The sequence below is a fragment of the Lynx canadensis genome, chromosome A2, assembly GCF_007474595.2.
Source record: "Lynx canadensis isolate LIC74 chromosome A2, mLynCan4.pri.v2, whole genome shotgun sequence".
NCBI lineage: Eukaryota > Metazoa > Chordata > Mammalia > Carnivora > Felidae > Lynx > Lynx canadensis.
This window is the reverse complement of record NC_044304.2, coordinates 95,373,540-95,401,361: the sequence shown is the minus strand read 5'-3', so window position 1 is coordinate 95,401,361 and position 27,822 is coordinate 95,373,540. Positions and strand designations below refer to the sequence as shown.

Sequence of the window (27,822 nt, the reverse complement as noted above, 5' to 3'; positions counted from 1 at the left end):
CAGAGTTCAACAAAATTGTAGCTCTCTTTATCTAGTCATGAGTTGACTACTTTTTCTAGGCTTTAGTGGCATTTTTGTCTAAAAAAGTAAGCATCTGAATGCATGGCTGGTTCTGCAGGTACAGCATATGACTCTTGATCTTGGGGTTGTGAGTTGAAGCCCCATGCTGAGCATAGAGTTTACATAAAAGCTTTTTTAAAAAATTAAAGTTACTAAGCTAAGTAGACTTTTCAACTGTACATCAATATTTTGTACCAGTTAGTTGTTGTTAATTTAATAATTAAAATAGTTACCAGTGAAGACAGGACCTAATAATTATGTTCCTGTTTACCCAAAAAATACCAGATTTAATATATATATTTTCCAAAAACTGTCATTTATAAAAACAGTTGTGTTTTGCTGTGATATGAGGACTTCTTTGCAATAACTACAATTACTTCACCTTTACAAATTATATAGTATGAGATACAGCAGTTGATATGATTATTCATAGAATTTATTTTCTATAGAAAGTTTTATTTAGAAACTACATTAATGTGCTAATGACTTAAGAATTTTTCCATATCTTTTTGAAAACAAGCACTCTTAGTCCTCATGATATTAATTATTTAGACTTTTCCAAAAATGTTCCGAATAGTTTACTTGGTTGTGTGGATTGTTTGAAATAATTATATAGTAGCTTAGAAGTACCATGGTAAAGTTGTTTTAGACTTGCATATTTTCCTATAGAAATGTCTAACAGGGAACTCTCTTTACAGGAAAAAACAAAAAAGAAAAAGAAGCATAAGAAACACAGTAAGAAGAAGAAAAAGAAGGCTGCTAGTTCAAGTCCCGACTCGCCATAATATTAAGAAAAATCAGGATTCCTTTATAAAGAAAGTGCAATGTCTAAGGAAATCTCAACTGTGAAAATTATGACATAATTACTAAAATGCATGAATTTTCTTGTTTTTAGAATTATTACTGGACTATTCAGTAGCCACTTGGATGCCTCTGTGTGAAAGGGCCATAATTGTTGCCTGCTGCTTGAACATCAGTTTTTTCTCTTCCAGTGCTTAACAACTCTGGGAGATAATACATTGCAGTTGTGCTAGTGGTTAAGATATTTGGGGATAAAGTTAATATTTTTGACTTGAAGTATCTAATGATAAATCAACAGAAATCGAATCTGGATATATCATTAAGATGTAATTAGAAATGACCAGATGACTCGAGTTAACATTTTGGAAATAGGGATTACATTGATATTTCAAAATCCTTATTCTGTAGATAAGTGTATTTTAATTTTTTCCCCTTATATACTTTTATTCACCCGGGGAAGGAGCTTTTAGGGTTGGGGGGGGGTGGTTTGCTATCTCTTTAGCTAGCAGAATAGCGTGCCTTTTATCCTCACACATCCTATTTTTGTGGACACAGTAGCCATGCTTCATGGGGAGGTCAGAGCTGGTACAGTAGTCTTGCCCTTAGACATTCTTGGACTCTTGTCATTTGCTGCTTTAAGTGAACCAGAGTAACAGCCTTTTGCAGCACGACAAAGCCCCAAAAGCTCTGGGATTTACCTCCACTTCAATAATACTGAATGTTTTTTAGCATTAGAATGTGTTATAACATTTGAATTAATTTTGACTACACTTTGGCTTTGGAGAGGAATCATTTCCAATAGACACTGGTACTTTTTGAACTTGATAGCTAAAGATTCTAAAATGCATGTTTTATACTGTTAGTTTTAACCAGTCAGGAAAATTTTATGTAACCAGTGATAGTTATTTTATTTTTGTATGAAATTTGTTTAGGCTGCAGTGTTTAGCTTTTGTTAACTCCTTATTCTTGCTATCTTAAATTCCATACTGTGTTTAATGGCATACTTGCCAAGATACTTAGCATGTAAAAAAAAAAAAAAAGCAGACTTCTAATTTTTTTTTTTTTTTTTCCAAACAGCTTCATATTGAAGCTGAGTCTTACCATAAACAAGTTGAGTGGCAGGCCTGGTATGCTGTGTCTTGTTACATAAAGCTATTGCCAGAATCTTAGTAAATATAACATTTTAGAAATTTGTCTTTGTATATTCATAACCAATTATGACAAGTTAAGTGAGAATTACATTATTGCTCTTCCTGTCATATTTTACTAAGATTTTGTGCCTCATATCTACTGCTGAATTGTTTACTAGTAACGTTAAAAGGAATTGATAAATCATTTTCACTTTACATTTTTATATAATCAGGTAACATGAAATATAATTTGATGTACAATTTTGCCTGTTTCAGAGGGTGTGCTAATTATAGTGGTATATGCACAAAACATTTTGGCATGACAAGAGGCTGAATAAATAGCTATTTTACTTAAAAATAGCTGTGTTCTTATCAGCTCCCTTTGAGTTGCAAGTAAAGTTATAAAGATTAAGAAACACTACTAGGGGTTCAATGGTAGGTGGATAAGACATATCCCCAGATTTTTAGCTGTAAAAATTATTTATTTCTTGGTAAACTTCCTTAAATTTTATGCTTAAAGCTTCATACTCTTTCCTAATAAAAGATATGTAGGGGCACCTGGGTGGCTCAGTCAGTTAAGCATCCAACTCTTGGTTTCGGCTCAGGTCATGATCTTGAAATTGTGAGATTGAGACCCATGTTAGGCTCTGTGCTGACAGCGCAGAGCCTGCTTGGGATTCTCTCTCTCCCTTCTCTTTCTGCCCTCTCTCTCTCAAATAAATAAACTTAAAGAAATAAATAAAAGATATGTATATGCTCTTGAGTACACAATAAGTTTTGAGGAACATTTTTTTATCTGAAAGGAAGTTTCTTAGAATCGTTGTTCAAAAAAATGCTGAAAGATAAGTTTATCAGTTTATTTGGTGATCAGTTTTGGTATGAGCACACTGGTCCAGAATGTGATGATTATATCAAATTAGAAAGCAACGGTTATTAGACTGAGGAATAAGGTGACCTGGCAAAAAAACTGTTCTTTCCAGGCTGTGTTGACTGTCTGCGAAACACCTTTTTCATTGCTTCTGTGATGGTAGCCTTAATAGTCTTCTTTCTAATAAGCTATGGGAAGAAAATTTGATAGAGTAATGTTATGTGCAAGTCCCTAACATTTCTTACTTCTTCCTTCCACCAAACCACCCTTTTTCTTGAATACTTTTATACCAGTTTTATAAACACAGGGCATGTTATCTGGATAATGATGCCAAGGTAACTGCAACAAAATTGATGAGTGTCTGAATCGAAAAATTGAATTTATACCAGTACTTCTCTGTCTGATTGTTTTGGATTCATTTGGTTGCCTTTAGTATATTTAGGTGTTTTATTTTAAATACCGTAAGATTGTTCTGAGTTGACTTTATCCAGAATATAGGTTCATATTCCTCCAGTCAAGGTGTGCTAAAAGTCTATTGCCTCATTTGCTTTCATTTCATAGAGAATAATAGACTAGCCTTGGAGAAACTGAGAACAGTTATTCTTCAGACTTAAGTGACAGGTTTCACACTTTTAAAACATTGCCAGTTTTCAACTTAATTCAGTGAACACAGTATTTCCTAAAGAAAAGTTTTGGGAGAGCTTTTGTGTTCCAGTTGTATTTGCATTATTTTACTTTTTTATAATTTGTTTTAATTTTTTTTTTGTAATCTCTATACCCAACATAGGGCTCAAACTCATGACCTCAAGATCAAGAATTGCACGCTCCTCCAGTCGAGCCAGCCAGGCACCCTACATTTGCCTTATTTTAAAATTTACTTTATATTTTATTTAAAGTTTGTAAGAATATTGTATTCAAAATTCTAAAATTCATTCTGGTACATTTTCTTGCCTTACTATAGTGAAAGCCAGTAAACAGACTAAGAAACGTTTGTTCCCTGTATTAGGATTTGACAGTAGAGTTAGAACAGTTGTTATTTTGGCCAGCTTTGGCATAGTCACGCCATGCTTTCTTACCAGTCAGTCAGATATAAGTTGGAGGGGTACTAGTGGGGTTTTACATTTTTCTAGGAGCTCCCAGATTGAAGTCTCTCTTACGAGAAGATGCTTAAAGTTTTTTAAAGGAGGTTATGTAATCTTTGAAGGAGCTATTTATAGCCTAGAAAAATATGTCCACTTAAAAATAAGATCCTTATAATTTTATTTAGTTGTGTGTTCAGTTAGGAAGGAAACATTTTCAACCATACAGTTTGTGCTGAGGAAATATAAATGACAATAATATCAAGTACCACTTTAAGTGGTGTTTAGCCCTAAAGAAAAGATAAATGTAGGAATTGCTGTAATATTTCAGATCACAATAACATTCATGGAATCATTGCATTTGTTTTGAGTGCTAACAACCGTTGTTGCATATTTTTGCAATCACTTGAGAACCTTCTGTGGTTGCTGGAATGTTGCCGCCGTCACATTCTGTTGGTATAGAGTAATGAACTGTGGAATCAGTGACAATCCAAGACATGTAGGCTTGGAACTAGGCTATCTGAGAACTCTACAGTGTGTTGAAGCAACACTTGACATGGACCAGAAGACTCTGAAGAAACTGGTGGTATCCATTAGTAATACTGTCAAGAACTGTGAGTACTAACCAGACGTCCAGCACTGCCTGAACATCTTTATTCAATCAAATAGAAACATTGATAGATACATTGGACATTAACAGGTTCTTTGTAACACCCAAAATAGAGTTCCTCTAATTTCTGTCTAATGTTTTGGCCATTTAAAAAAATAGATTACAAGTGAATTTACAAGATCCCTGCACTACACTGAGAATATTTTAATCAGGTTCCTAAAATATATTTGTGTATGTGGAAAGAAGAATTTGAGAACTTATGTGACATATGTACTAAAGGATTATCTGCCAACCAAGGACTCGTTCTGTTAACAGTCTGAAATTTAATAAGAGATCTCAAACTCTAAAGGTTTACCTTGACCAATTCCCTGAGTTCTCTGGCACAAAACCCATAGAGGCAGAGGATTGATAGAGCTATAGAAGATATTTTAGTTGCTGAAGAAATAAGCATGGTACTTTGCACATAGCAAATGTTTATTAAAATTAATGTAACAGATTGGGGGAGGGGGGAATCCTTGCCCTGACAGACCTTAAAAAGTAATCTTATGTATCTTGTCTCACGGGCATGACAACAAGCAATCCTGACTGAGATCCATTTTGACAATGTCTTTAGACTTTGAGGAAATGACTTTTATTTCAGACACTAGTACAGCCTCGTTGGGCACTTCCATTTTTCCTTGTGTGGTCTCAGTAGGTCTCAGTAGTACCACCCTAAGAATCTCGTTGGTAGACTTAATTCAGTTTTCTCTCATTCCAGTTATATTTTAAATGATCCTCAAGCACTTCTAGGGCCTGTTTTTGCAATCTTGCTGTTCTTCAACCCTTAAAATCCATCTAGCAGATTTAACCAAAGTTGAATGTAATATCTACTGTTATTCGCCGTTTTCTTTTTCTTTTATTTTTTGGAGATTGGTTTGCTTTCTTTTTAATTTTTTAAACATTTTTAATGTTTATTTTTAAAGATTTATTTTTATGTTTTATTATTATTTTTGAGAGAGAGAGGGAGACATAGACTCCAAAGCAGGCTCCAGGTTCTGAGCTGTCAGCACAGAGCCCAACGCAGGGCTTAAGCCACCCAGGTGCCCCTTTAATGTTTATTTTTGAGAGAGTGTGAGTGGGGGGAGGGCAGAGAGAAAGGGAGAGACAGAATCTGAAGCAGGCACCAGGCTCCCAGCTGTTAGCATAGAGCCTGACATGGGGCTGGAACCCATGAACTGTGAGATCATGATCTGAGCTGTAGTTGGACACTTAACCAACTGAGCCGCCCAGATGCCTCTGTTTTTTTTTGTTTTTTTTTTTTTAATTTTTTTTTTACATTTATTTATTTTTGAGAAACAGACAAAGCGTGAGTGGGGGAGGGGCAGAGAGAGAAGGAGACACAGAATCTGAAGTAGGCTCCAGGCTCTGAGCAAGCAGTCACCACATAGCCTGATGCGGGGCTCGACTCCACAAACTGAGATCATGACCTGAGCTGAAGTCGGACGCTCAACCGACTGAGCCACTCAGGTGCCCCTATTTTTAATTTTATTTTGAGAGAGGGACAGCCGAGTGGGAGGAGAGAGAGAGAATCCCAACCAGGCCCCGCGCTGCCAGCACAGAACCCAATGCGGGGCTTGAACCCACGAAGCTCATGACCTGAGCCAAAACCTGGAGTTGGACACTTAACCGACTGAGCCACTCAGGTGCCCCTATTTGCTGTTTTCTTAACCTGAGTTTTAAACATTCAAAAGGAAATTTTGCATATTTTAAAAATCTAACTCCTCTCCCCATCCAAATGAAACTACTTTTAGCCTGCTACCCAACTGTGTGTTTAATACCATAATTTGTTATTTGAAAACAATTCTCTGAAAGTATAGGTAATATAAGTAAAGAATAGGTAATACTAGATCGGGCCCGCTTCCCATACAGTCTCCTACAAAGAAGATACTGAACAGTATCTTTCAAAAGAGGAATGAGTAGGGGCGCCTGGGTGGTGCAGTCGGTTAAGTGTCCGACTTCAGCCAGGTCACGATCTCGCGGTCCGTGAGTTCGAGCCCCGCGTCGGGCTCTGGGCTGATGGCTCAGAGCCTGGAGCCTGTTTCCGATTCTGTGTCTCCGTCTCTCTCTGCCCCTCCCCTGTTCATGCTGTGTCTCTCTCTGTCCCAAAAATAAAATAAACGTTGGAAAAAAAAAAATTAAAAAAAAAAAAACAAAAGAGGAATGAGTTGCATTCCTTTTGCAGAATTTTGACACTAAATTAGGATCAAAAGTTCAGTGTAACCAGATTATTTTATACTGAGATTATTAACAACTCATGTTTATCAAGCTCTTCATTGGGGAAATGGTATGCTTAATGGTTTATCTTCATCTTCAAGTCTCAGGAAAAAAACCCAATGAGGTAGGTGAAATTTTCCACATTTTCAGATGAGGAAACCAAGTCTCAGATTGTCTAAAATGACAGTGAACTTTTCTGGTGGAGGCAGAGCCTAGAACCCAGGTAAGTCTGATGCCAGAACCTGCATTTCATCTTCATTTCTCGATGCACTTAATAAGCATTCTAGACTTCTCACAGTCATTCTGTATAGTACTCTCCCATAGTGAATGCAAAATAAAAATTGTTGAATTCAGCTCAGTTCTTGGGTCCTTGAGTTGAAAAACCAGACTGGCCTCTCATGACTGGAACTTGGGTGTTTTTTTTGTTGTTTTGAGATTTTGTTTTTAGTTTGTACACCCAACATGGGGCTCAAACTCACAACCCCGAGATCAAGAGTTATATGTTCTACTGACTCAGCCAGCCAGCCAGGTGCACCTAGAATTTGCTTCTCAATGGGTAGGACTGGGGAGAGCTAACAAATAGTACCACCTTGGCCTTCCATTCTCAGGAAGAGATTGTCTTGGGGTGGCTGCATGGCTCAGTTGGTGGAATATGTGACTTGATCTCAGGGTCATGAGTTCGAGCCCCACACTGGGGGTAGAGTTTACTTAAAAAGACAAAAGGGATCGTCTTACTATTTCTCTTGGTGTACATAGATAGTTTTAGTTGTCATGTGCCAGAAAGTTGAGATGGCTTTTCTTGGGCTTTGCTTTAAAGTTTCTTAAGAGGGAGGCTTCATAATTTACTAGGCCTACATGTGCCACATGGCTTCTTGAGTCCAAACTACTAGATTGTGTGACTCTGATCCTCCACTATTTCCAGTGACCTCACGAAGAAAATTCATTACCTTACCAAGCAGCTGTTGATTTTTTTTCATACAGCTCTAGAATATAAAACATTGTAGAGCTGTATTAACCAGTATAGTAACCACTAGCAATGTGTGGCTATTTATTTACTTAAAAATTTTTTTAAGTAACCTCTACACCTAAAGTGGGGCTTGAACTCGTGACCCTGAGATGAAGAGTTGTCCCATGGTCTACTGACTGAGCCAGCCAGGCGCCCCATTTTTTAAAAAGTATGTGTGTGGCTATTTAAATGTAAATTAAAATTAAGTAGAGTTTTTTAGATCTTTAGTGGCAGTGGCAGATCATTACCTCAGGGCATAGTAAATGGCTTCATGTGTGTGCAACCTATGCATTGTCATGGGGCCCCACGCTTAGTTTAATGTTCCACTAACACTTAATGTTTTCAATGAGGGACCCATGTTTTCTTTGCATTGGGCCCGCAAGTTCTGTAGTTGATCTTGGCTATATACCTCTTATTCATAGTATGGTAGGAGTATCTCCAGCATCAGAATCACCTAAAGATGCTTACTGAAAATGTAGATTCCTGGATACCACCCTAGGCACATTTAAATATCTCTGCGAGTGGAGCCAATCATCCAGATTGTTCACTCCATTTATTCTTGGACACACTGAAGTGTAGGGTTTCCTGATGAATCCCTAGTCTCTCCCAGGTGAAATTTCAGTTCTATCAACCTAATTGCAATCACAGCTTGATTAATAGTGAGTTAGGAATTGACCCAGTCTTTTTCACACATATTGTTAAGCCGTAATTTTTACAATATAGACTAAGAAATTTTTTTAAAGCTCAGTGAACAATTTTAAAACTTTCTAATAATTTCATGTTGTTTGATTCAAGTGATTATTTTGGCATCTAGAGCTTACTTCGGATCCTGCCTCATCCAGTATATTCCTTTACCTCATTTGTGTACAAGGAGTTATCATTTACTTAGCAAACATTTATGTGAGAGCCTACCATTGTGCTTGGCACTACTGGATACTGAGTAGATAATTGACATAAGAGTAAGAGATTTTTGTTATATGCCTTCCTAAAATGCAAATATTTTGTGGGTTTTTTTAATATGTATTTATTTATTGGGGCGCCTGGGTGGCTCAGTCGGTAAGCATCCGACTTCAGCTCAGGTCATGATCTCACTGTTCGTGAGTTTGAGCCCCGCATCGGGCTCTGTGCTGACAGCTCAGAGCCTGGAGCCCCCTTCAGATTCCGTGTCTCCCTCTCTCTCTGCTCCTCCCCCACTCACACTCTGTCTCTCTCTCTCAAAAATAAACGAACATTTAAAAAAAATTTTTTTTTAATTTATTTTGAAAGAGAATGGGGGAGGGACAGACAGAATCCCAAGCAGGCTCTGTACAGACCCCAACAGGAAGCATGATCTCACAAATCGTGACATCATGACCTGAGCTGAAATTAAGAGTCACGTGCTTAACCAACTGAGCCACCCAGGCTCCCCTAAAATCCAGATACTTTGTGAACTGCAATTCTCTGATCCACTCCTACTAGAAGGAGGAAATAAGTTAAATCTAGTATGATTAGCCCTTATGAACTCATGAGCCCTGAGTGTTCGTGAGGTAAAAAATACAATTGATCATCTCTTCTGGGACTTAGCCCAGGACCACCTATAGACCCAGTGGTCCAATATTTGGCTTTCACTTCATTTGTCACACATAACATGGGCCAATATGTATGCATATATAGGTAAGTATACATACATATTTTCCAGCTTTGTCTGCTGAGAGGGCTTAGAAATATTCCACTGTACCCATCCCAGCTCCTGGTTATGTATTGGGCTTAGAAATATTCATCTCCCAGTAGTAATAAGCACACCCAGTGCATAATCCTTGGTGTTTAAATACCAGTCTCCAATAAAAACAACCAGGATTCCTTGAAGAAATAGCCACACAGAGTGTAAAGGAAAACCTATGCTATGCCTTGTTTCTCTTTTACTGACACTACTCTGCTACACTTCTTGACACTTCCAGTCTCCAACTGTGTGGTTTTTTCAAGCAAGCAATTTTCTGTGACATCGGCCGGGTACCCTACAATTTCTCAGTTCTGACACTACCTGAGATGGCATCAGATCCTGTACGTTGAGTTCAATGCCACAAGACTGTCTCCCACTTCAGATGCCCATCACAAGTCCAGGTTGTTACCTGCATTTCAGACTAACTGGCTATAAATTGGAGGCCCAATTAATTTGCTAGAGCAGCTCATAGAACTGAGGAAAATTGTTTACTTAATAGATTACTGATTTATTATAGAAGGATACAGTTTTTAAAATACAAGGATACAATCAGGAGCAGACAGCAGAGATGCACAGGGCAAGGTATGTAGGAAGGGGCATGGAGCTTCCATTCCCTTTCCCAGGACCTTCATATGTTCACCATCCCAGAAGCTCCCTGAACACTTTGGGGGTCTTCATGGAGTTTTCATCACATAGGCACCATAGGTCATTAACTCAATATCCAGCCCCTCTGCACAATGGGGGATACAGCTGAAAGTTCCAAGCTTTTAATCATGGACTTTTAATCAAGTCTTTTTGGTGACTAGCTCCCAGCCAGGAGCCACCGGTAGTCGTCTCCTTAGAACAAAAGATTCCTATCACCCCTGATGTTCTAAGGGATTTAGGAGCTTTGTGTTGGGGGCCAGGGTCAATGACAAAATTGAGCAAAAGATACTCGTGCTGCTCACATCATTTAGGAAATCCCAAGTTTTGGGAGCTATGTGCCAGGAACCAGGGACAGAGACCAATATATATATATATATATTTCCTGTTACCTCACACAGGGAAAATATAAGATTGGCCTGGCAAGTAGTGCCAGAAAGCAAAGAAGTGAAAAAGCCAATGGGGTTGTGTGATGTGAAACATACAAGAGCCAACTTGAAAGCTCCCAAGGACCAAAACTGGAACAATTTGAGTAAGATGACAGGATTGTTATAAAATAAGTGTATGTGACCCCCCCTCCCTTGCACACACCCTGACATAAATAATTCAGTAAATAGGGGAAAAAAGACCTCTTGCTTTCATGAAAATTCCAAGTAATAGTATAGATACTCCTTCCCAAGAAGTGGAATTACATTTTCCCTAAAAGATTGGCTTCCAAAGAATAGATTGTGGAAAGGATAAATAGCAACTACAGTGGAGAACCCTGTAGACCAGCATAATCAAATGATCAAAGTTCTCAGCAGTTAACCTTGTATGTGTCCCCCGACATGTGAGAAGAACAGCAATTTATCTCTAGAAATCACCCCCCAAACCCCTAACCACAGCTTATTATGCAAAAAAAAAAAAAAGACAAACCCAAATTGAGGAATATTATGCAAAATGAAAAGTCAAGGTTGGGCCCTCTGGGTGGCTCAGGTTAAGCATCCAACTCTTGATTTCAGCTCCGGTCATAACGTCATGGTTTGTGGGATTGAGCCCTTGTCCATGCTCAGCATGGAGTCTGCTTGGGATTCTTTTTTCCTCCCCTGCTCATACCCCTCTCAAAATAAATTAAAACTTTAAAAAAAAAAAAAAGTCATGAAAGACTAAAAACTATCATAAATTGGAGGAGACATGCCAGCCAAATGTATCCTGGCTTGGATTCTGGAATCAAAAAAAGAGCATTAGTGGAAAAGTGGTAAGATCTCTATGTTAATAATGTGCCGATGTTAGTGTATTCATTTTGATAATTGTACCACGGTTCTGTAAAGTTTTAATGGAGAAACAGTGAAGATTGGGAACTCTATCATCATTGCTTCTCTTGTGTAAATCTAAAGTTATCCCAAAATAAAGTTAAATAACATGAGCCAGTGCCTAGCACCTCACAATTCTCATTACCCAAGATCTCTCAAATATCATTTACAACGGTTCCTGGACCGCATGAGTAAGGTCTTTAGCTGTAATGAAATGTGAGCTTACATGGATAAAACTCAGAAAAAATTACTACCTGCTGAAGATTGTGCCTAAAATCCTTGATAGCTGTGTTGGATGACTTGTTAATATTTGGCTCAGAGCAGCATCTGACTCTTAAAACCTCCCTTTCCTCAAGGAGGAAACTATTGTTGGTGCTAACGTTTGCACTCCCGATAATTCTCCATCAGATTTAAGCAGGATGACTTTCAGGCAAACATTAACATACTCTACACTTCATACAGCACATCCACACCTGAGCTTCCTCTTTCTCTGTATTTTTTATGAGAATTCTTTCCAAGTTTTTGTCCTCAGAGCAGCTGCAACCCCTTCTGTGACCTAGCCTTGAAAAGTTCACATTGCCTCATTTCCACTGAGCTCTACTGGTTGAAATGTCAGAAAATGCCTTCCCTGTTTCAAGTGAAGGAGACAGATCCCATCTCAGAGGAGTATCAAAGTCTTTGTAGAAAGAGCATATGGGATGGCATAGACTGTTAAAATTGTTTTGGGGAAGACACAACCATGTCACATGTGGACTCATCATTCATAATGTGGTTTTGAGAATCTACTGCCGAAGTGACCCTCAAGTGCAAATATGATGTTAACTTGCCAGCCAAAATTTTTCAGAAACTCCCCATTGTAAAGTCTAGTCTGCCATGTGGCCATACCAACCATCTGCAGCTAGCTCTCAGAACATACCTTCAAGCTGCCTCCTCTGGCAAGTGACCCCTCCTCCTTGGGACCTTTGTTAATTCCCTGCTACCTCCCCAGTTGATTATTCCTTGCTTTGGGTCACTGCCAAACACCATCAATCATAGTGCTTGCACTTTTTTTTTTTTTTCTTATCTCTTAGCCAAAGTGTAACAACTTTGTGGGCAGAAACCCTGGTGTATTCACTGCCTGGTTCACAGGAGGCCTTCAATATAAATTCTTATTGGATGGGTAAAAATGAGCTTTTTGTCATATTTCTGAGCTTATAGTTACACTGTGTAGCCTGCTAAATCGAATCCCTTAATTCTCAGTCCTGATCAATGCATTAAAATCACCCTGCACTTCTTTAAAAATACCCTTTCCTAAGTCTGGACTGAAATCCAAGTGTGTGAATATTGAACATTTCTGTTTGAAAATTAGTCACCAAGTCCCACTGATTTTCTGCAACATCTCAAGCTCCCTCCCACTTTTTCAACCCTCAGGGCCTAGAAGAGTCAACTGAGGTCTTGTTTTTTAAAAGCTAATTCCTGGGTCTGATGTTCGTGATTCGGACTTGGTAAGTCAAGTAAGGCTTGGGAATCTGCTTTTGAACAAACAAAGGAGAGGCTGTGGATTTCTCTCATTCAAATGGTCCTGGATGGTCCATTAGAAACACTGCTCCAGTAAAATGTAGTTGACCCTTGAACAAAGTGTAGGATATAAGCACCAGCCCCTGCAATACAGTTGAAAATCCATATATAACTTTTGACTCCCCAAAAGCTTACCTACCAATAGCCTACTGCTGACCTTACTGATAACATAAACAATCAACCTATTTTGTATGTTTTATATATTATATACTGTATTCTTAAAGTAAGCTAAACTTTTTTTTTTTTATTTTTTTTTTTTCAACGTTTATTTATTTTTGGGACAGAGAGAGACAGAGCATGAATGGGGGAGGGGCAGAGAGAGAGGGAGACACAGAATCGGAAACAGGCTCCAGGCTCTGAGCCATCAGCCCAGAGCCTGACGCGGGACTCGAACTCACGGACCGCGAGGTCGTGACCTGGCTGAAGTCGGACGCTTAACCGACTGCGCCACCCAGGCGCCCCAAAGTAAGCTAAACTTTTAAGAAAATCATAAGAAAAATACATTTACAGTACTGCGCTATATTTATTTTTTACTGCATTTAAGTAGACCCACAGTTCAAACCTATGTGGTTCAAAAGTCAACTGTAAATGTTAATTTTCTGACTAGGCATTCAAGGCCCTCTGCCATCAGCCCGTCCTCTTCAATCCTGTTTTTTCACTTCTTCCTAACTTGCTGTGCTCCCAATAAAGCATGTTCAACTTCAACCACAATTCTACCTCTTTCCTTTACCCATATTATCGCTCCCTGGAATTCTCCATTTTACCACCCCCAACACATTCCTTCCTGTATAAATACAATGTATCCTTCCAAGTCTCTGTTCAAAGTCTACTCCCATGAAAATGACCTAACTCCTCTTTCCCACACTGATTTCTCTTTCTTCACATGTCTGTAGTAGTGAGCATTATGTTACATAATTTTTCATTTACATAGCGTCTTACTAGTCTTCTGGTGACACCCACCTTAATTGCATAAGCCCTTAAGTAACAAGTGATGTCATTCTTTTTTTAATCACTTAGAGCATCTAGCATCATAGGAAAAAATAGCTGCTTAGTAAAATATTTTTAATTGGAGTACTCATTGAGTAAGTATAAGTTGTACTTATTTGTATTTTTATTTTACAGTCAAAAAAAGTGAAGTAGAATGTCTCATAAGACTTTTTCACAGCTTGGTGGAAAGAGCTAATGTAAGACTTAATAACCTTGGACTAGATCGTAATGCTTTTCGAGCGATCCTGCACAGCGTATTTGGAATGACTGACGATATGCTAATGAACAGGGGTAAGAGGCTTAAGAAATGGAAATGGGCCAAGCTGAGATGGCGATGTATATGGTGTTCATAATTAATATGTGGCAAACATTTTTGTAATGACAAATTACACACACACACACACACACACACGTACATTTCCAATAATTTTGACTCTTAAAGATGGCCAAAACCTTTTTTTCCTCTCAATTTGGGAAGAAGGTTTATATATTTGAATTATAAAATAGCTTTAAATTACAATATACTTCTATGGTCTTTTTCTTTCAGTATTTTTTGTGTTTGACAAAGACCACGATAACTGCATAAATGTGAAAGAGTGGGTTAAAGGATTATCAGTGTTTCTTTGAGGGACTTTTGAAGAAAAGCTGAAGTGTAAGATTTCTATATGTGATTACTGACTTAGTAATATACAGTGTCAATTTTGTATTTAGTGAATGCATAAACAATTTTTAAAAATATAAAATCAATGTTCTCTATAGCAACCTTTCAAAAATAGTTTGTGACAGCTTTAAAAAAAATCAAAACAAATGAAATGGGTGGTCTGTTTCTTGGGAGAGTCCCTCCTTTAGACCTACACTTCCTTCACTGGTTCTGTAATGCCTAAATGTCACCAGGATGGGTCTTTGGGTCAAGTCCCAGGTGAAGACGAGCAAGGCAATGTCAGGGCTTGTGCCAACTCCGGGTTTCCCAGGCTGGCTCTGGGCTCAGCAGGAAATGCGCCTTGATATCGGGCAGTGCATAAGTCACAGTGAAGACATTCCTCATCTCTTGAACAAAGAAAATAAATGTGAGGGATTGACACAAAACAAAATGAAATACACATTAACCACCAATATTCTAGTGTTAAAATTTGTGTAGATCAGTGAAGAGAGGAAAAGAGATTGAGGACAGAGAATGCCCACAGGGAGAATGGTTACAGAGAGAATTTCCTACAGGAAAGATATGTTAGTAATTCCAAAGACAAAAATCTTCCCATTCACAATTTTGCCTAGAAGTGAATAGCTCTGGCCTCACCTCGCCTGTACCATTGTTGTGATGTGTATTTTCTATGTTTTATACCTCTGGGTCCAGGTTTTGGGGTGAGGAACCCAGGAATGAGAATAGGAACAATTTTTTTAAGTTTATTTATTTATTTAGAGAGAGAGAAAGAGAGAGTGCAGGAGGAGCAGAGAGAAAGGGAGAGAGAGAATCCCAAGCAGTCTCCGCACTGTCAGCACAGAGCCCAACATGGGGCCTGAACACACAAACCATCAGATCATGACCTGAGCCGAAACCAAGAGTTGGATGCTTAACCAAGTGAGCCACCCAGGCGCCCCAAGAATAGGAACAATTTTAAATGACGGTTTTTTTTTTTTATTTTTTTTTTAACGTTTTATTTATTTTTGAGACAGGGAGAGACAGGGCATGAACGGGGGAGGGGCAGAGAGAGAGGGAGACACAGAATCGGAAGCAGGCTCCAGGCTCTGAGCTGTAATGACAGTTTTCTAGGGAACAATTGCTTAAAGTGTCAAATTGCTTAGGAAAAGACTGCAGAATTCTGAATAAATAAACAAATCTTTATCCCTTGTTCTTCCACTTAAATTTGGATTTGGAATGTTGAAAAGATCCCTAAAGTTAAACACACATTTTACTTATTTATTTTTAAAAATTTTAGGTATTTATTTACTTTTGAGAGACAGAGTGCGAGCGGAAGAGGGGCAGAGAGAGAGGGAGACACAGAATCTGAAGCAGGCTCCAGGCTCTGAGCTGTCAGCACAGATCCCTATATGGGGCTTGAAACCACGAATCATTGACATTATGACCTGTGCCAAAGTCAGAGGCTTAACTGACTGAGCCACCCAGGTGCCTCTTAAAAACACATTTTAAAAAATGATAGCAACATTAAAAAAAATCACCAACTTTCTTTGACATTTACAATTTTTTGTTTTGTGTTTTTTCTTTTAATTTTTTTTCTTTCTTTCTTTTTTTTTTTTTTTTGAGGTAAAATTGACATTCAACATTATGTGGGGTTTTTTTTCCTTAACTTTTCTCCAGTTTAATTTTTCACAGGCTAACACTGAAATATAGTTGCTACTTAAGGTTGTTGCAGCACTCTTATACAGAAGTCTCACCAAGAAGTGAAAAGCTAAGTTTTCATGGATGTAAATTCTTATGGTAATACTAATACATGGTGAAAATGGCTGTGACACTGAATACAGCTGTATGTGATTGAATAGCATCATGCTGTCAATGAATTTTCCTCCTCTAATTCTACTTCCTAAAACTGTTTCATATATATTTCAAGATATGTTAATTTGGGAAAAATGCCACTTTTCATAGGGTTGAGCTGCATGTGATGAGGAAATGGTGGGGTTCTGAGTGAACAGTCAAGCAAGAATTCTTGAGACACCTCTGGTGCAAGAAGGTGGTTTTATTAAAGCAGGGGACAGGACCTGTGGGGAGAAAGAGCTGCACTGGGGTTGTGACAGTGGCTGATTATATACTTTCAAGTTTGGAGGGGGTTAGGGATAGCATAAGTCTCTAAGGAATTTGGAAGCAAGGTTTCCAGACCCTTGAGGGGCTGTTAGGAAAAAGTCATTTACTACTGTCTAATAAAACCTTAGTCATCCGACCCTTCAGATGTATACCAGTGGGTCATATGCCCACTGTTTACTAACATACAACTTGGCGGGGGTGGGGGTAGAGAAAAAGGAACTGGTTACCAAAGAAATTTTTATTTATTAAAGGAGACTACTGGAGGTTGGGTTGATGTTAAGACAGCCTTTTGCCCATAGCAAAGTATCGACATAGAGGCAGTTGAGTTCCTAAAGGAAAGTCACTCTGCCTATCTCAAGGACTTGTCCATGCACTACGAGTTGTCAGGAAATTTAATTTTTTTTTTTGCCTTTGTTCCCTACATCGCATGTATGCTATGGATTGAAGAAACTCAACAAAAAGACACAGCTAATCTGATACTCTGGAATTTTATATTGATTCTATTGCTTTTGCTAAAACATTTAACTAGATTGCGAACTCCAGAAGAGCTCCTTCATTACTGTATTCTCAGGACCTGAGTAAGGTCATCTGTGGCATGAATGAATGTATAGAAGTCATAGAAGTCCCTCTTCAGGGAGAGAGTGGTCATTTTGGGTAGTGCAGATGGGCAGACTTCCAAGGAGATGATGGACTCACTACACAGATATACTGAAAAATGTTCTTTGCCTGTGATATGCTGAAGTTTGTACTTAGTTTTTGTACTCTATGTAAGAGAATAATAATGAGATATACACACACGTATGTGTACACATGTGTATATATGTATTGCATGACCAAAGGTTTAAAAAAAATATTTACTTCTAGGGGTACCTGGCTGGCTCAGTCAGTAGAGCACACGATTCTTGATCTCTGGGTTGTGAGTTCTAGCCCCATGTTGGGTATAGAGTTTACTTAAAAAGAAATTATTGGGGCACCTGGCTGGCTCATTTGGTTAAGTGTCTGACTCTTGGTTTCAGCTCAGGTCATTACCTCACAGTTCACAGGTTTGAGCCCCGCATCGGGCTCCTCACTGACAGTGTGGAACCTGCTTGGGATTGTCTCTCCCTCTCTCTGCCCCTCCCTAGCTCTCTCTCAAAATAAATAAATAAACTTTAAAAAAAAAGCAAATTTAAAAGTAAAAAGAGATCTCTTTTATTGCAGCTTCATCACATTTTTTTTTGAAGTCTATACAGTTATTGTCTTTTATTTGTGTCATTCTACAGGAGATGCTCAGTTCTGGGTCACATAATACATATAAACCAATAACCATAATATAACATGATTACTTCAAAATCTATGTATTTTCAAAATACTATATGGGAGTGATGAGAAAGTGCTTTCTAGTGGATCTGGTGGATCAGAAGACACTTCCACAGAATAACTAGCATTTCAGTTAATTCTTGTAAATCTTGAGCAGAAAGAAACTAGAAGGAAGAGCAGGCTAACCAACAGGAATGAACATGTGGAATGGGTAGAACTGATGTTGAGACATGTAGTATTAAGGTCAACTGAATGTGTATTATTAAGGTTGAATCGTCTACTGAGCAACATTCCTCTCCCCAACATTCCCTAAGAGGACAGCTGTGAATCAACTATAATAAATAATGAAATATTGGATGGAGGCAGGAGAGTTTCCTAGATTGTTGAAGTTACCTAGGAAATAACAGTGGGGACAGAGAAGAGGAAAAGGACTATTAATATCTACAAATTGGAATTGATGGTTATCTCTGAACACAGAAGGTATTGTTTGTTTATAAATAGTTTCAAGTACCTAAATTAACGTCATTGATTTCAAAGTATTCCAACTTTATTATTTTTTTAAGTTTATTTATTTTGAGAGAGAGAGAGCATGAGCAGGGGAGGGGCAGAGAGAGAAGGAGAGAGAGAATCCCAGGAAGGCTCCCCACTGTCAGAACAGAGTCTGACGTGGGGCTCGATCCCACAAACTGGGAGATCACAACCTGAGCTGAAATCCAGAGTCAGACTCTTAACCCACTTAGCCACCTAAGTGTCCCTAAAGTATTCCAACTTAAAAAAAAAAAAAAAAGGCAGGGGGCGGTCCTTGAGTGGCTTAGTCGGTTAAGAGACTGGCTCTTGATTTCAGCTCAGGTTATGATCTCACAGTTGGTGAGATTGAGCCCCACATAGGGCTCTGCTGTTAGCGCACTTGGGAGTCTCTCTCTTCCCCCAATTGTGTTCTAACTGTCTCTCAAAATAAATACATGAACAACAACAAAAAGTATTACAGAAACAAGAAGTCCCCAATGTAGATAATGTAGTATATTAAAACATAGTTCATAAATGCCAAGACAGAAAGAAAAATCTTAGGTATGTAAATTTCCAATGAGCCACTTTTTTTTTTTAGTGTTTATTTATTTTGAGAGAGACAGCATGGAAGTATGGAGGGGCAGAGAGAGGGAGAGAGAATCCCCAGCAGGCTCCATGTTGACAGTGCAGAACCCAACACGGGGCTCGAACCCACAAACCATGAATCATCCTGAGCATAAACCATGACTCAGACACTCAGTCAACTGAGCCACCCAGGCACCCCTTTAAGGAGCTGCTTTTTAAATTAAGGCTACAATGTAAAGTACCTATAAGACTGATTCCCCAAAGTGGATTGAAGACTGGTTTCAACTGGCTACATCAGTTTTACCTTGGGAACGTTTTAAAATAGCATTCTCTGAGCTACTACCACCAAGGAATCCATACTCTTATTTTGTGCTATATCAAGAAAAGTTGTTTATTTGTGTGTTTTTTTTAAAAATGTTTATTTATTTTTGACAGAGTGTGCAAGTCATGAACATTGAGATCATGACCTGAGCCAAACTCGGAAGCTTAACTGACCGAGCCACCCAGGCATCCCCACTTATTTGTTTTTTTTAATTATGAAGATTTAGTATCAAATCTGTTCCTTACAAAGATCGCTTGATATCTAATCTGTAACTGTTTCCTCTCCCATCTAGGTACAGGTGAACAGGAATCTGCATCTTTATCAACTACTTTTTTTCCCCCAAATTCTTTTATTTTTCTAGTTTTATTGAGAAATAATTGACATATATCACTTTATGAATTTAAGGCATACAGATCAGTTCTACATATACTACAAAATGATTACCACAATAGGTTCAGCTAACATCCATCTTCTTATATAGATACAATAAGAAGAAAAGTATAAAGGAAAAAAATATTTCTCCTTGTGATGAGAACTCTTAGAATTCACTCTCTTAACAACTTTTCTATATATCATACATCAGTGTTAGTTATGGTCTTCATGTTGTATGTTACTTTCCTAGTACATATTTATCTCATAACTGGAAGTTTGTGCCTTTTTAGCCATCTTCCTCTAGTTCCCCCTCCCTCCAACTGCCCATCTTTGATCACCACAAGTCTGATCTCTTTTTCTATGAGTCTGTTGTTATTGTCAGGTTTCTTGTTTGTTTTGTTTTGTTTTTGTTTTGGGGATTCCACATATAAGGCAGGTCATAGAGTATTTGTCACTCCCTGTCTCAATTATTTTCCTTAGCATAATGCCTTCAAGTTTCACCTACGTTATTGCAAATGATAGCATTTTCTCATTTTTTATGGCTGAGTAATATTCTTATTTATATTTATTCATCCATTGATAGAAACTTAGATTGTTTCCAAACCTTGGCTATTGTACATAATGCTGCTATGAACATGGAGGTGCAGATATCTTTTTGAGTTAGTGTTTTCATTACCTTTGGATATATTCCCACACATAGAATTGCTGGGTTATTCTATTGGAATAGAATAAAAATGGAAGTTCTATTTTTAATATTTTGAGGATCCTCCATACTATGTTCCATAGTGGCTCTACCAATTTATAATCGTAACAACAGCAAATAAGTGTTCCCTTTTCTACACATCCACACCAGCATTTGTTATCTTATTTTTGGCATTTTTTGTTTATTTGTTTGTTTTAATGATAGCCATTCTTGCAGGCATGCGGTGATATCTCATTGTGGTTTTAATTTGCATTTCCCTAATGACTAGTTATGTTGAGCATCTTTTCCTATAGCTGTTGGCTTTTCATTTATCTTCTTTGGAGAAATGTCTATTCAGGTCCTTTGCCTATTTTTAATTTTTTTTTCTTTTTTGCTATTGAGTTGTAGGAGTTCCTTATATATTTTGGATATTAACACCTTATCTGATATTGTTTGCAAATGTTATTTTCCCATTTCACAGGTTGTCTTTTCATTTTGATGATGGTTTCTTTTACTATGCAGAAGCTTTTTAGTTTGATGTGGTCCCACTTGTGTTTTTATTTTGTTGCTTGTGCTTTTGGTGTCATAGCCATGAAATCATCACCAAGACCCATGTCAAGGAACTTGTTCCTATGATTTCTTCTAACAGTTTCATGGTTTCAGGTTTCATAACATTTTTAAACTCTCAATTTCAAATTCCACATTCCAAGGAGTATTTAATCTTGTGCCAATAAGTATAAAAGGTGCTTTATTTTAAAATTCATCTGTCATAGACCAATAATTGTAGGTTGTATAAATTGTTTTTATCTTTTTAAAAACTATATACTAAAATAACTTAAGGAGAAGACTAGTGATATTTTAACTGTTCTTATCCAAGTCTTTACACTTCTTGTGCTTTGGACAGTCTGTTTTGAAGTTTACTATTTGAATGGTGATGGTTACATTTCTCGAGAAGAGATATTTGACATGTTAAAGAACAGTTTACACCAACAGTCATCTGAAGAAGAGAATGATGAAGGAATAAAAGAGTTGGTAGATATAACACTGAAAAAAATGGTAAGAATGAAAACCTATAAGCAGATATTGGGGAAAGCTAAAGACAAAGAAATTATTTATTTCCCTTTATAATGAAAGTAACCTTTATGAGGACAGGAGATTTTGTTCTCTGCTCTATCCATTGCCTACAACAGTGCCTGGATGATAGTGGGTGCTCAATAAATACTTATGGAATGGCTGGGTGATTAAATGAATCACTACACAAAATATGAACTGTATTATTTTAAAATATTTTACTCAATGTGGGGGTTGGGAGGGAGTGGTGCAGCAGATTCAGTTTGTGTAAAATTGGATGCCACTCTAGTCTGTCTGCATGACCTTAGCCCTCCAATCCATCTAAACATTCGTTATAACAAAATAACATAATAATTAAAATAGCTGTCCCTTATAAAGTACTTAACTATATGCCAAGGGCCTTCATAGAACTTTAATTATAGGAACTCATTTTACCCTCAAAACAACACTATGCAGTAGAAATTACTATCTCTATTTTACAGATGAGAAAACAGAAATACTAATAGTTTTACCCAAAATCATGATAGAAAATGGGGTGCAGAATTCTTCTTTCAATGAAACAAAAAGTACCACTTTATTATGGACATAGTGATTTCTTCCCTTTTCTTACTATGCCCCTATCCTGGATACCAGTGAAAAATTGTTAACTCTAGAGCATTCTGGACCCAGCTCACTTCCATTACTCTGGAGATAAGGAAAGAAATAGATGATGGGGGCTGCCAAGTCTTAGATTCAGCTAACACAGACTCCAGCATACCTTCTTCCTTCAGAAATACTCTCACTGGGGACGCCTGGGTGGCTCAGTCAGTTAAGCATCTGACTCTTGGTTTCAGCTCAGATCATGATCTCATGGGTTTTGTGGGTTCAAGCTCCACATCTACCCTTATGGTGGCAGAGCCTTCTTGGGATTAGGAATTACTCTCACTAGCCACTGCTAGGGCTGAGGATAGACTTCTTGAGAGACAGTATTTTCCCCAATTCCAAATTCACTCTTTTCTTGTTTAATTAAAAACAAATTTTTTTTTAACATTTATTTATTTTTGAGAGACAGAACATGAACGCAGGGGAGGGGCAGAAAGAGAGAAGGAGACACAGAATCTGAAGCAGACTCCAGGCTCTGAGCTGTCAGCACAGAACCTGATGCGGGGGCTCGAACCCATGAACCATGAGATCATGACCTGAGCCAATGTCAGACACTTAACTGACTGAAACACCAAGACACCCCTTTAATTTTTTTTAATGTTTACTTATTTTTGAGAGAGAGAGAGAGAGGAGTGTGTGTGCATGAGCGGGGTAGGGGAAGAGAGAGAGGGAAACACAGGATTCAAAGCATGCTCCAGGCTCTGAGCTATAGCACAGAGCCCGACGCAGGGCTCAAACCCACAAACTGCGAGATCATGACCTCAGCAGAAGTTGGACACTTAATCTACTGAGCCACCCAGGCATCCCTCTTCTTTTTTTAAAAAATTTTTTTTTTCAACGTTTATTTATTTTTGGGACAGAGAGAGACAGAGCATGAACGGGGGAGGGGCAGAGAGAGAGGGAGACACAGAATCGGAAACAAGCTCCAGGATCTGAGCCATCAGCCCAGAGCCCGACGCGGGGCTCGAACTCGGACCGTGAGATCGTGACCTGGCTGAAGTCGGACGCTTAACCGACTGCGCCACCCAGGCGCCCCCCTCTTCTTTTTTTAAAGGACATGTTATGGAGTGAAATTTTTCCTTTTTTAATTTTTATTTATTTATTTATTTTTTTTAATTTTTTTTTTCAACATTTATTTATTTTTTGGGACAGAGAGAGACAGAGCATGAACGGGGGAGGGGCAGAGAGAGAGGGAGACACAGAATCGGAAACAGGCTCCAGGCTCTGAGCCATCAGCCCGGAGTCCGACGCGGGGCTCAAACTCACGGACCGCGAGATAGTGACCTGGCTGAAGTCGGACGCTTAACCGACTGCGCCACCCAGGCGCCCCTAATTTTTATTTATTTTTGAGAGAGAGAGAGACAAAGCATGAGCGGGGAAGGGGCAGAGAGAGAGGAAGATACAGAATCTGAAGTAGGCTCCAGGCTCTGAGCTGTAAGCACAGAGCCTGACATGGGGCTCAAACTCATGAACCATGAGATCATAACCTGAGCCGAAGTCGGACGCTCAGGTGCCCCTGGAGTGAATTTTTTTCTGGTAATTATTCAAACCTTTCTCTAAGTTAGACTCTCAGCAACCCTGAGTTATGCTCAGAAGTGAAAAAACAAGGACCCATCAAATCAAACCCAAACTGAATTAAGCAGTTAAAGCATTTATAATCTACATATATGGTCCCCTGCCCCTCCCGTGATTCAATATCCCACAGTCCCTGTCATTAATGCTCCACGCCAGGCAGGTCTGTCTTCTTCCTGACTTACATCGCCTCATGTTGTCAGACTTCAGTTTGGGCCATTCTTCTGCATTTCCACCCCAGACCTCTTCAGCTACCTAAAAGTCCTCTCAATCATCCTTAAAGGCCTCCCAGTAGTCTGCAAGCATCTTCTTATGATTCTAGTCCATCTTGAACTGTTACTGCTCTGACTCCCAGTGCCTTGCTCCTTAAGTGAGTAACTTCACTTTTATCCTTTTTACATGATGAGCTCTCAAGTCAGAGGTCCTTTGAGGAACAAATTCTATTACTAAAAATTAAGTTTGAAAATCTTTGCCCTATGGCACTGATTTTATCACAAATGTAGCACTATAATATGTGTCCTCTTTTTGTTTTACTCCCCAGTTACAGTATAAATCCTTTAGAGACACGACCATATTTTATATATTTAAGGTAACTCAGGTGTCTTAGTCTGCTTGGACTGCCATAACAAAATACCAGACTGGGTGACTTAGACAATAGGAATTTGTTTCTCAAAATCCTGAGACTGGGGAGTGCCTGGCTGGCTCAGTTGGTGGAATGTGTGACTCTTTATCTCAGGGTTGTAAGTTCGAGCCCCTGTTGGGTGTAAAGATTACTTAAAAATAAAGTCTTCCTGAGTGGCTCAGTCAGTTGAATGTCCAACTTCGGCTCAGGCCATGATCTCGTGATTTGTGAGTTCAAGCCCCGCACTGGACTCTGTGCTGATGGCTCAGAGCCTGGAGCCTGCTTCGGATCCTGTGTCTCCCTCTCTTTCCGCCCCTCACCCATTCACACTCTGCCTTTCTCTCAAAAATAATTTAAAAATATTAAAAATGAAATAAAATAAATAAAATCTTAAAAAAAAAATCCTGAGACTGGGAAGTCCAAGATCAAGGTGCCAGTCAATTTGCTTCCATAGTGAGGGTGCTCTTCCTTGCTTGCAGACAGCAACCACCTCAATGTGTCCTCACATGGCAGAGAGAGGGAGCTCTGGTCTCTACTTACAGAGATGCTAATTATATCATGGGGGCTCCACCTTCAATACCTCATCTAAACCTAATTACCTCCCAAAGACACCTCCCAAATCATCACATTGGGGGCATTAACATTGGATTTAGAGGCAAGAGGGACACAAACTTTCAACCTCTAATAACAGGTATTCTAAACAGACTTCCAGGAATAAAGTAAGTAGCCTTGATAAATAAGTACCTTTTGATTTATGTAAGTAGTGCCCACAGAAATGTAAACTAATAGTTTTACTTGGCAAAGAGTTATTTTCCATGCGAAATTAAAAACTACTCTATCGTTTATCAAGAACTCATCTTCCTCTCTAGGATTATGACAACGATGGCAAGATATCTTTTGCAGACTTTGAAAAAGCAGTTAGAGAAGAGAGACTTTTGTTGGAGGTATTTGGACCGTGTTTACCAGAAGCAAAGGTACAGTGCCAATAGTTCAAAGTGGTTAAGAGCAAAGTTTTTAAGGGATCAGACAGTAATACCTGCTGGACACTCACCTCTGTAGGGGCTTTAGCCCACAGCTGAAGTTCAGGCAACCATGACGATCTCAGCTCCATCCTCACGTTTTGGGAATCAACAATAGTGAGGATTCTATTCAACAGACTTTTTGAGCTTGCAGCCTCTTTAGCTATACACAATTCCTGATTTCTTGTATGTTAATATTTTCCCAAAGAAAACTAGAGTCTATTGGCATGCTTAAGGGATAGAACATTGAACAGTGTACTCAGCAAGTACCCACCATAACTGCCAGGACAAAATTTGATCTCTTTCAACCCAAATGTTGCCAAACCATGAGAATCATTATTAAAAATCTTGAATACATTTAAAGTACTTTATAGTATTTGTGCTTAGGAAGGCTTTTCATGTATGAATTTGACAAGTTTTCTGAGCCAGAAGAGCCAGCCTAATAATTTGACACATTAAAATTTCCTTTAATTCTTCCTTTGTTTTTTTTTTTAAAATTTTTTTTTCAACGTTTTTATTTATTTTTGGGACAGACAGAGACAGAGCATGAACGGGGGAGGGGCAGAGAGAGAGGGAGACACAGAATCGGAAACAGGCTCCAGGCTCCGAGCCATCAGCCCAGAGCCCGACGCGGGGCTCGAACTCACAGACCGTGAGATCGTGACCTGGCTGAAGTCGGACGCTTAACCGACTGCGCCACCCAGGCGCCCCTAATTCTTCCTTTGAAGAAAAGAGTAGAAACTTTTTAATTCTCTGCAGTGATCTAGATGGCGATTTTATGCACAAACTTGCATGTTAAGTTCTCCTATGCTATCTTCGGCTCATTTCTCTAACTTGTCCCACTGTAGTTTATTCCTGGAAATAAATAGTAAAATGCAGTGTGTGAAAGGCACACTTCTCATTTTGAGACTGATGGAGGAAGCCACATAGAATGGACTGGATTGGAGCAGCTACTTAGGTCACATGGAACACCAACAGATCTCCAGTTGCTCCCAGAACTAAGTAGCCCAGTTACTGAGAACCTTGCTACTCACCAGCAGCAATGGTGTCACCTAAGAACTTGGGGAAAATGGGGAATCTCAGGCCCCAACCCAAACCAACGGACTCAATCGTTGTTGTTGTTGTTTTTATGATGCTTGACACAGCAAAGGTTACTTCCACTCATCTTGATCAAATATTGTGCATGTTGGTGGGGATGGGGAGGCATGTTGGCTTCCACATGGTCACTGGAAAGATCCTGCAAAGTCCTGAGAAGATCAGGAATCCATTCAACAAAACTGAACCCACTGAGCAGCTCCTCCTTTTAAGGCTGTCAGATAATTTTTTTTTCAGTTGTGGTAAAATACATCTAACACAAAATTTACCCATCTTAACCAATTGTAAACATACAGTTCAGTGATGTTAAGTACATTCACAATGTTGCACAACCAATCTCCAGACTGCTTTCCATCTTGGAAAACTGTAAACCGTTCTGCATTCCCATCATCCACCAGCTTCTGGCCACCACTATCAGAATCTACATTTTAATACGACCCTGAGGTAGAAATTCATAGCACCTTAAAGTCAGAAGCATGTTGTAGATAGTAACTTGCTCTTTCCAATTCTATGCTTGGGTCTCTAACATGTGTTTTACCTGGGAGTTCAGCAGAAAAAAATAATTAATTACCTTACAAGGAAGTAAGGCCAAACCCCTTGCCTCCAGCTTCTTTTAATACCATCTACCATTTGGTGCCATCCCAGCAAGTTTGAATCAGGTCATAACTGATGATGAACCTTCTTAACCGGTATGTTCAAATTCAATCCATTAGGTAAGAGGCCTTTAGGTATATAGAGAAAAGAAAAACAGACAGTTTGGTATGGGCCTTCTCAAGGTATTTTTAGCAGTTTAAAAAAAAAAAAAAAAAGGACACAGCTTGAACATACTTGTTCCAGTTTCCAATTTTGTAGTCTGATAGGACAAACAATGTAGGTATGCTAAATGTACTGGTTAGCAGTCTAGCATTGACAAATACAGATTTATTTTTGCCATAGATAAGCAAATTCTTCTTAGAGACTAACTAAAGAATATAGGCTCCTAATTTCAGCTTTGTTCTAATAGTTTAACTTTTTTACTTTACAGAATTGTATTGATTTTGAAGCCCTGGCATTCAGACACATCCTGAATTCTAGTTTTTGAATGTGAAACACTTAATACTTGCATTAAAATCAGAAACAGATCCTGGTTGCCTGTCTTTATTTGCATTGTAAAATTTTTATCTTTTGTTCACTTAATTTACATATAACTATTGCAAAGTGAGAAGTAATAATAGAAAAACACTTTCTGTAATATTAAGTAATGATAAACTAATTTTATTTTTTAAGTTAGCCAACGACCTTGGCCCCTGTGGGAA

The 27,822-nt window shown here is 38.6% G+C and overlaps 2 protein-coding genes across 3 annotated transcripts in view; both read left to right on the top strand.

The window, feature by feature from the left end:
* The window catches only part of FAM133B (family with sequence similarity 133 member B), a 29,804-nt gene extending 27,455 nt beyond the window's left edge, over positions 1-2,349 (top strand). For both annotated transcript variants that reach the window (XM_032592400.1, XM_030307956.1), the window contains exon 11: positions 759-2,349. In XM_032592400.1, coding sequence (XP_032448291.1) covers positions 759-845 — 87 coding nt within the window. In that variant the 3' untranslated portion in view covers positions 846-2,349. The remainder of the gene's footprint in view (positions 1-758) is intronic.
* A 1,383-nt stretch (positions 2,350-3,732) lies between these two features.
* On the top strand, positions 3,733-27,723 carry LOC115508901 (EF-hand calcium-binding domain-containing protein 1-like). The gene is given in 6 exon segments (XM_030307953.1): positions 3,733-4,552; positions 14,120-14,275; positions 14,532-14,636; positions 21,411-21,562; positions 25,283-25,387; positions 27,552-27,723. Coding segments are annotated over 6 exon segments (723 nt in total). The 5' UTR covers positions 3,733-4,404; the 3' UTR covers positions 27,609-27,723.
* The last annotated feature ends 99 nt before the right edge of the window (positions 27,724-27,822 follow it).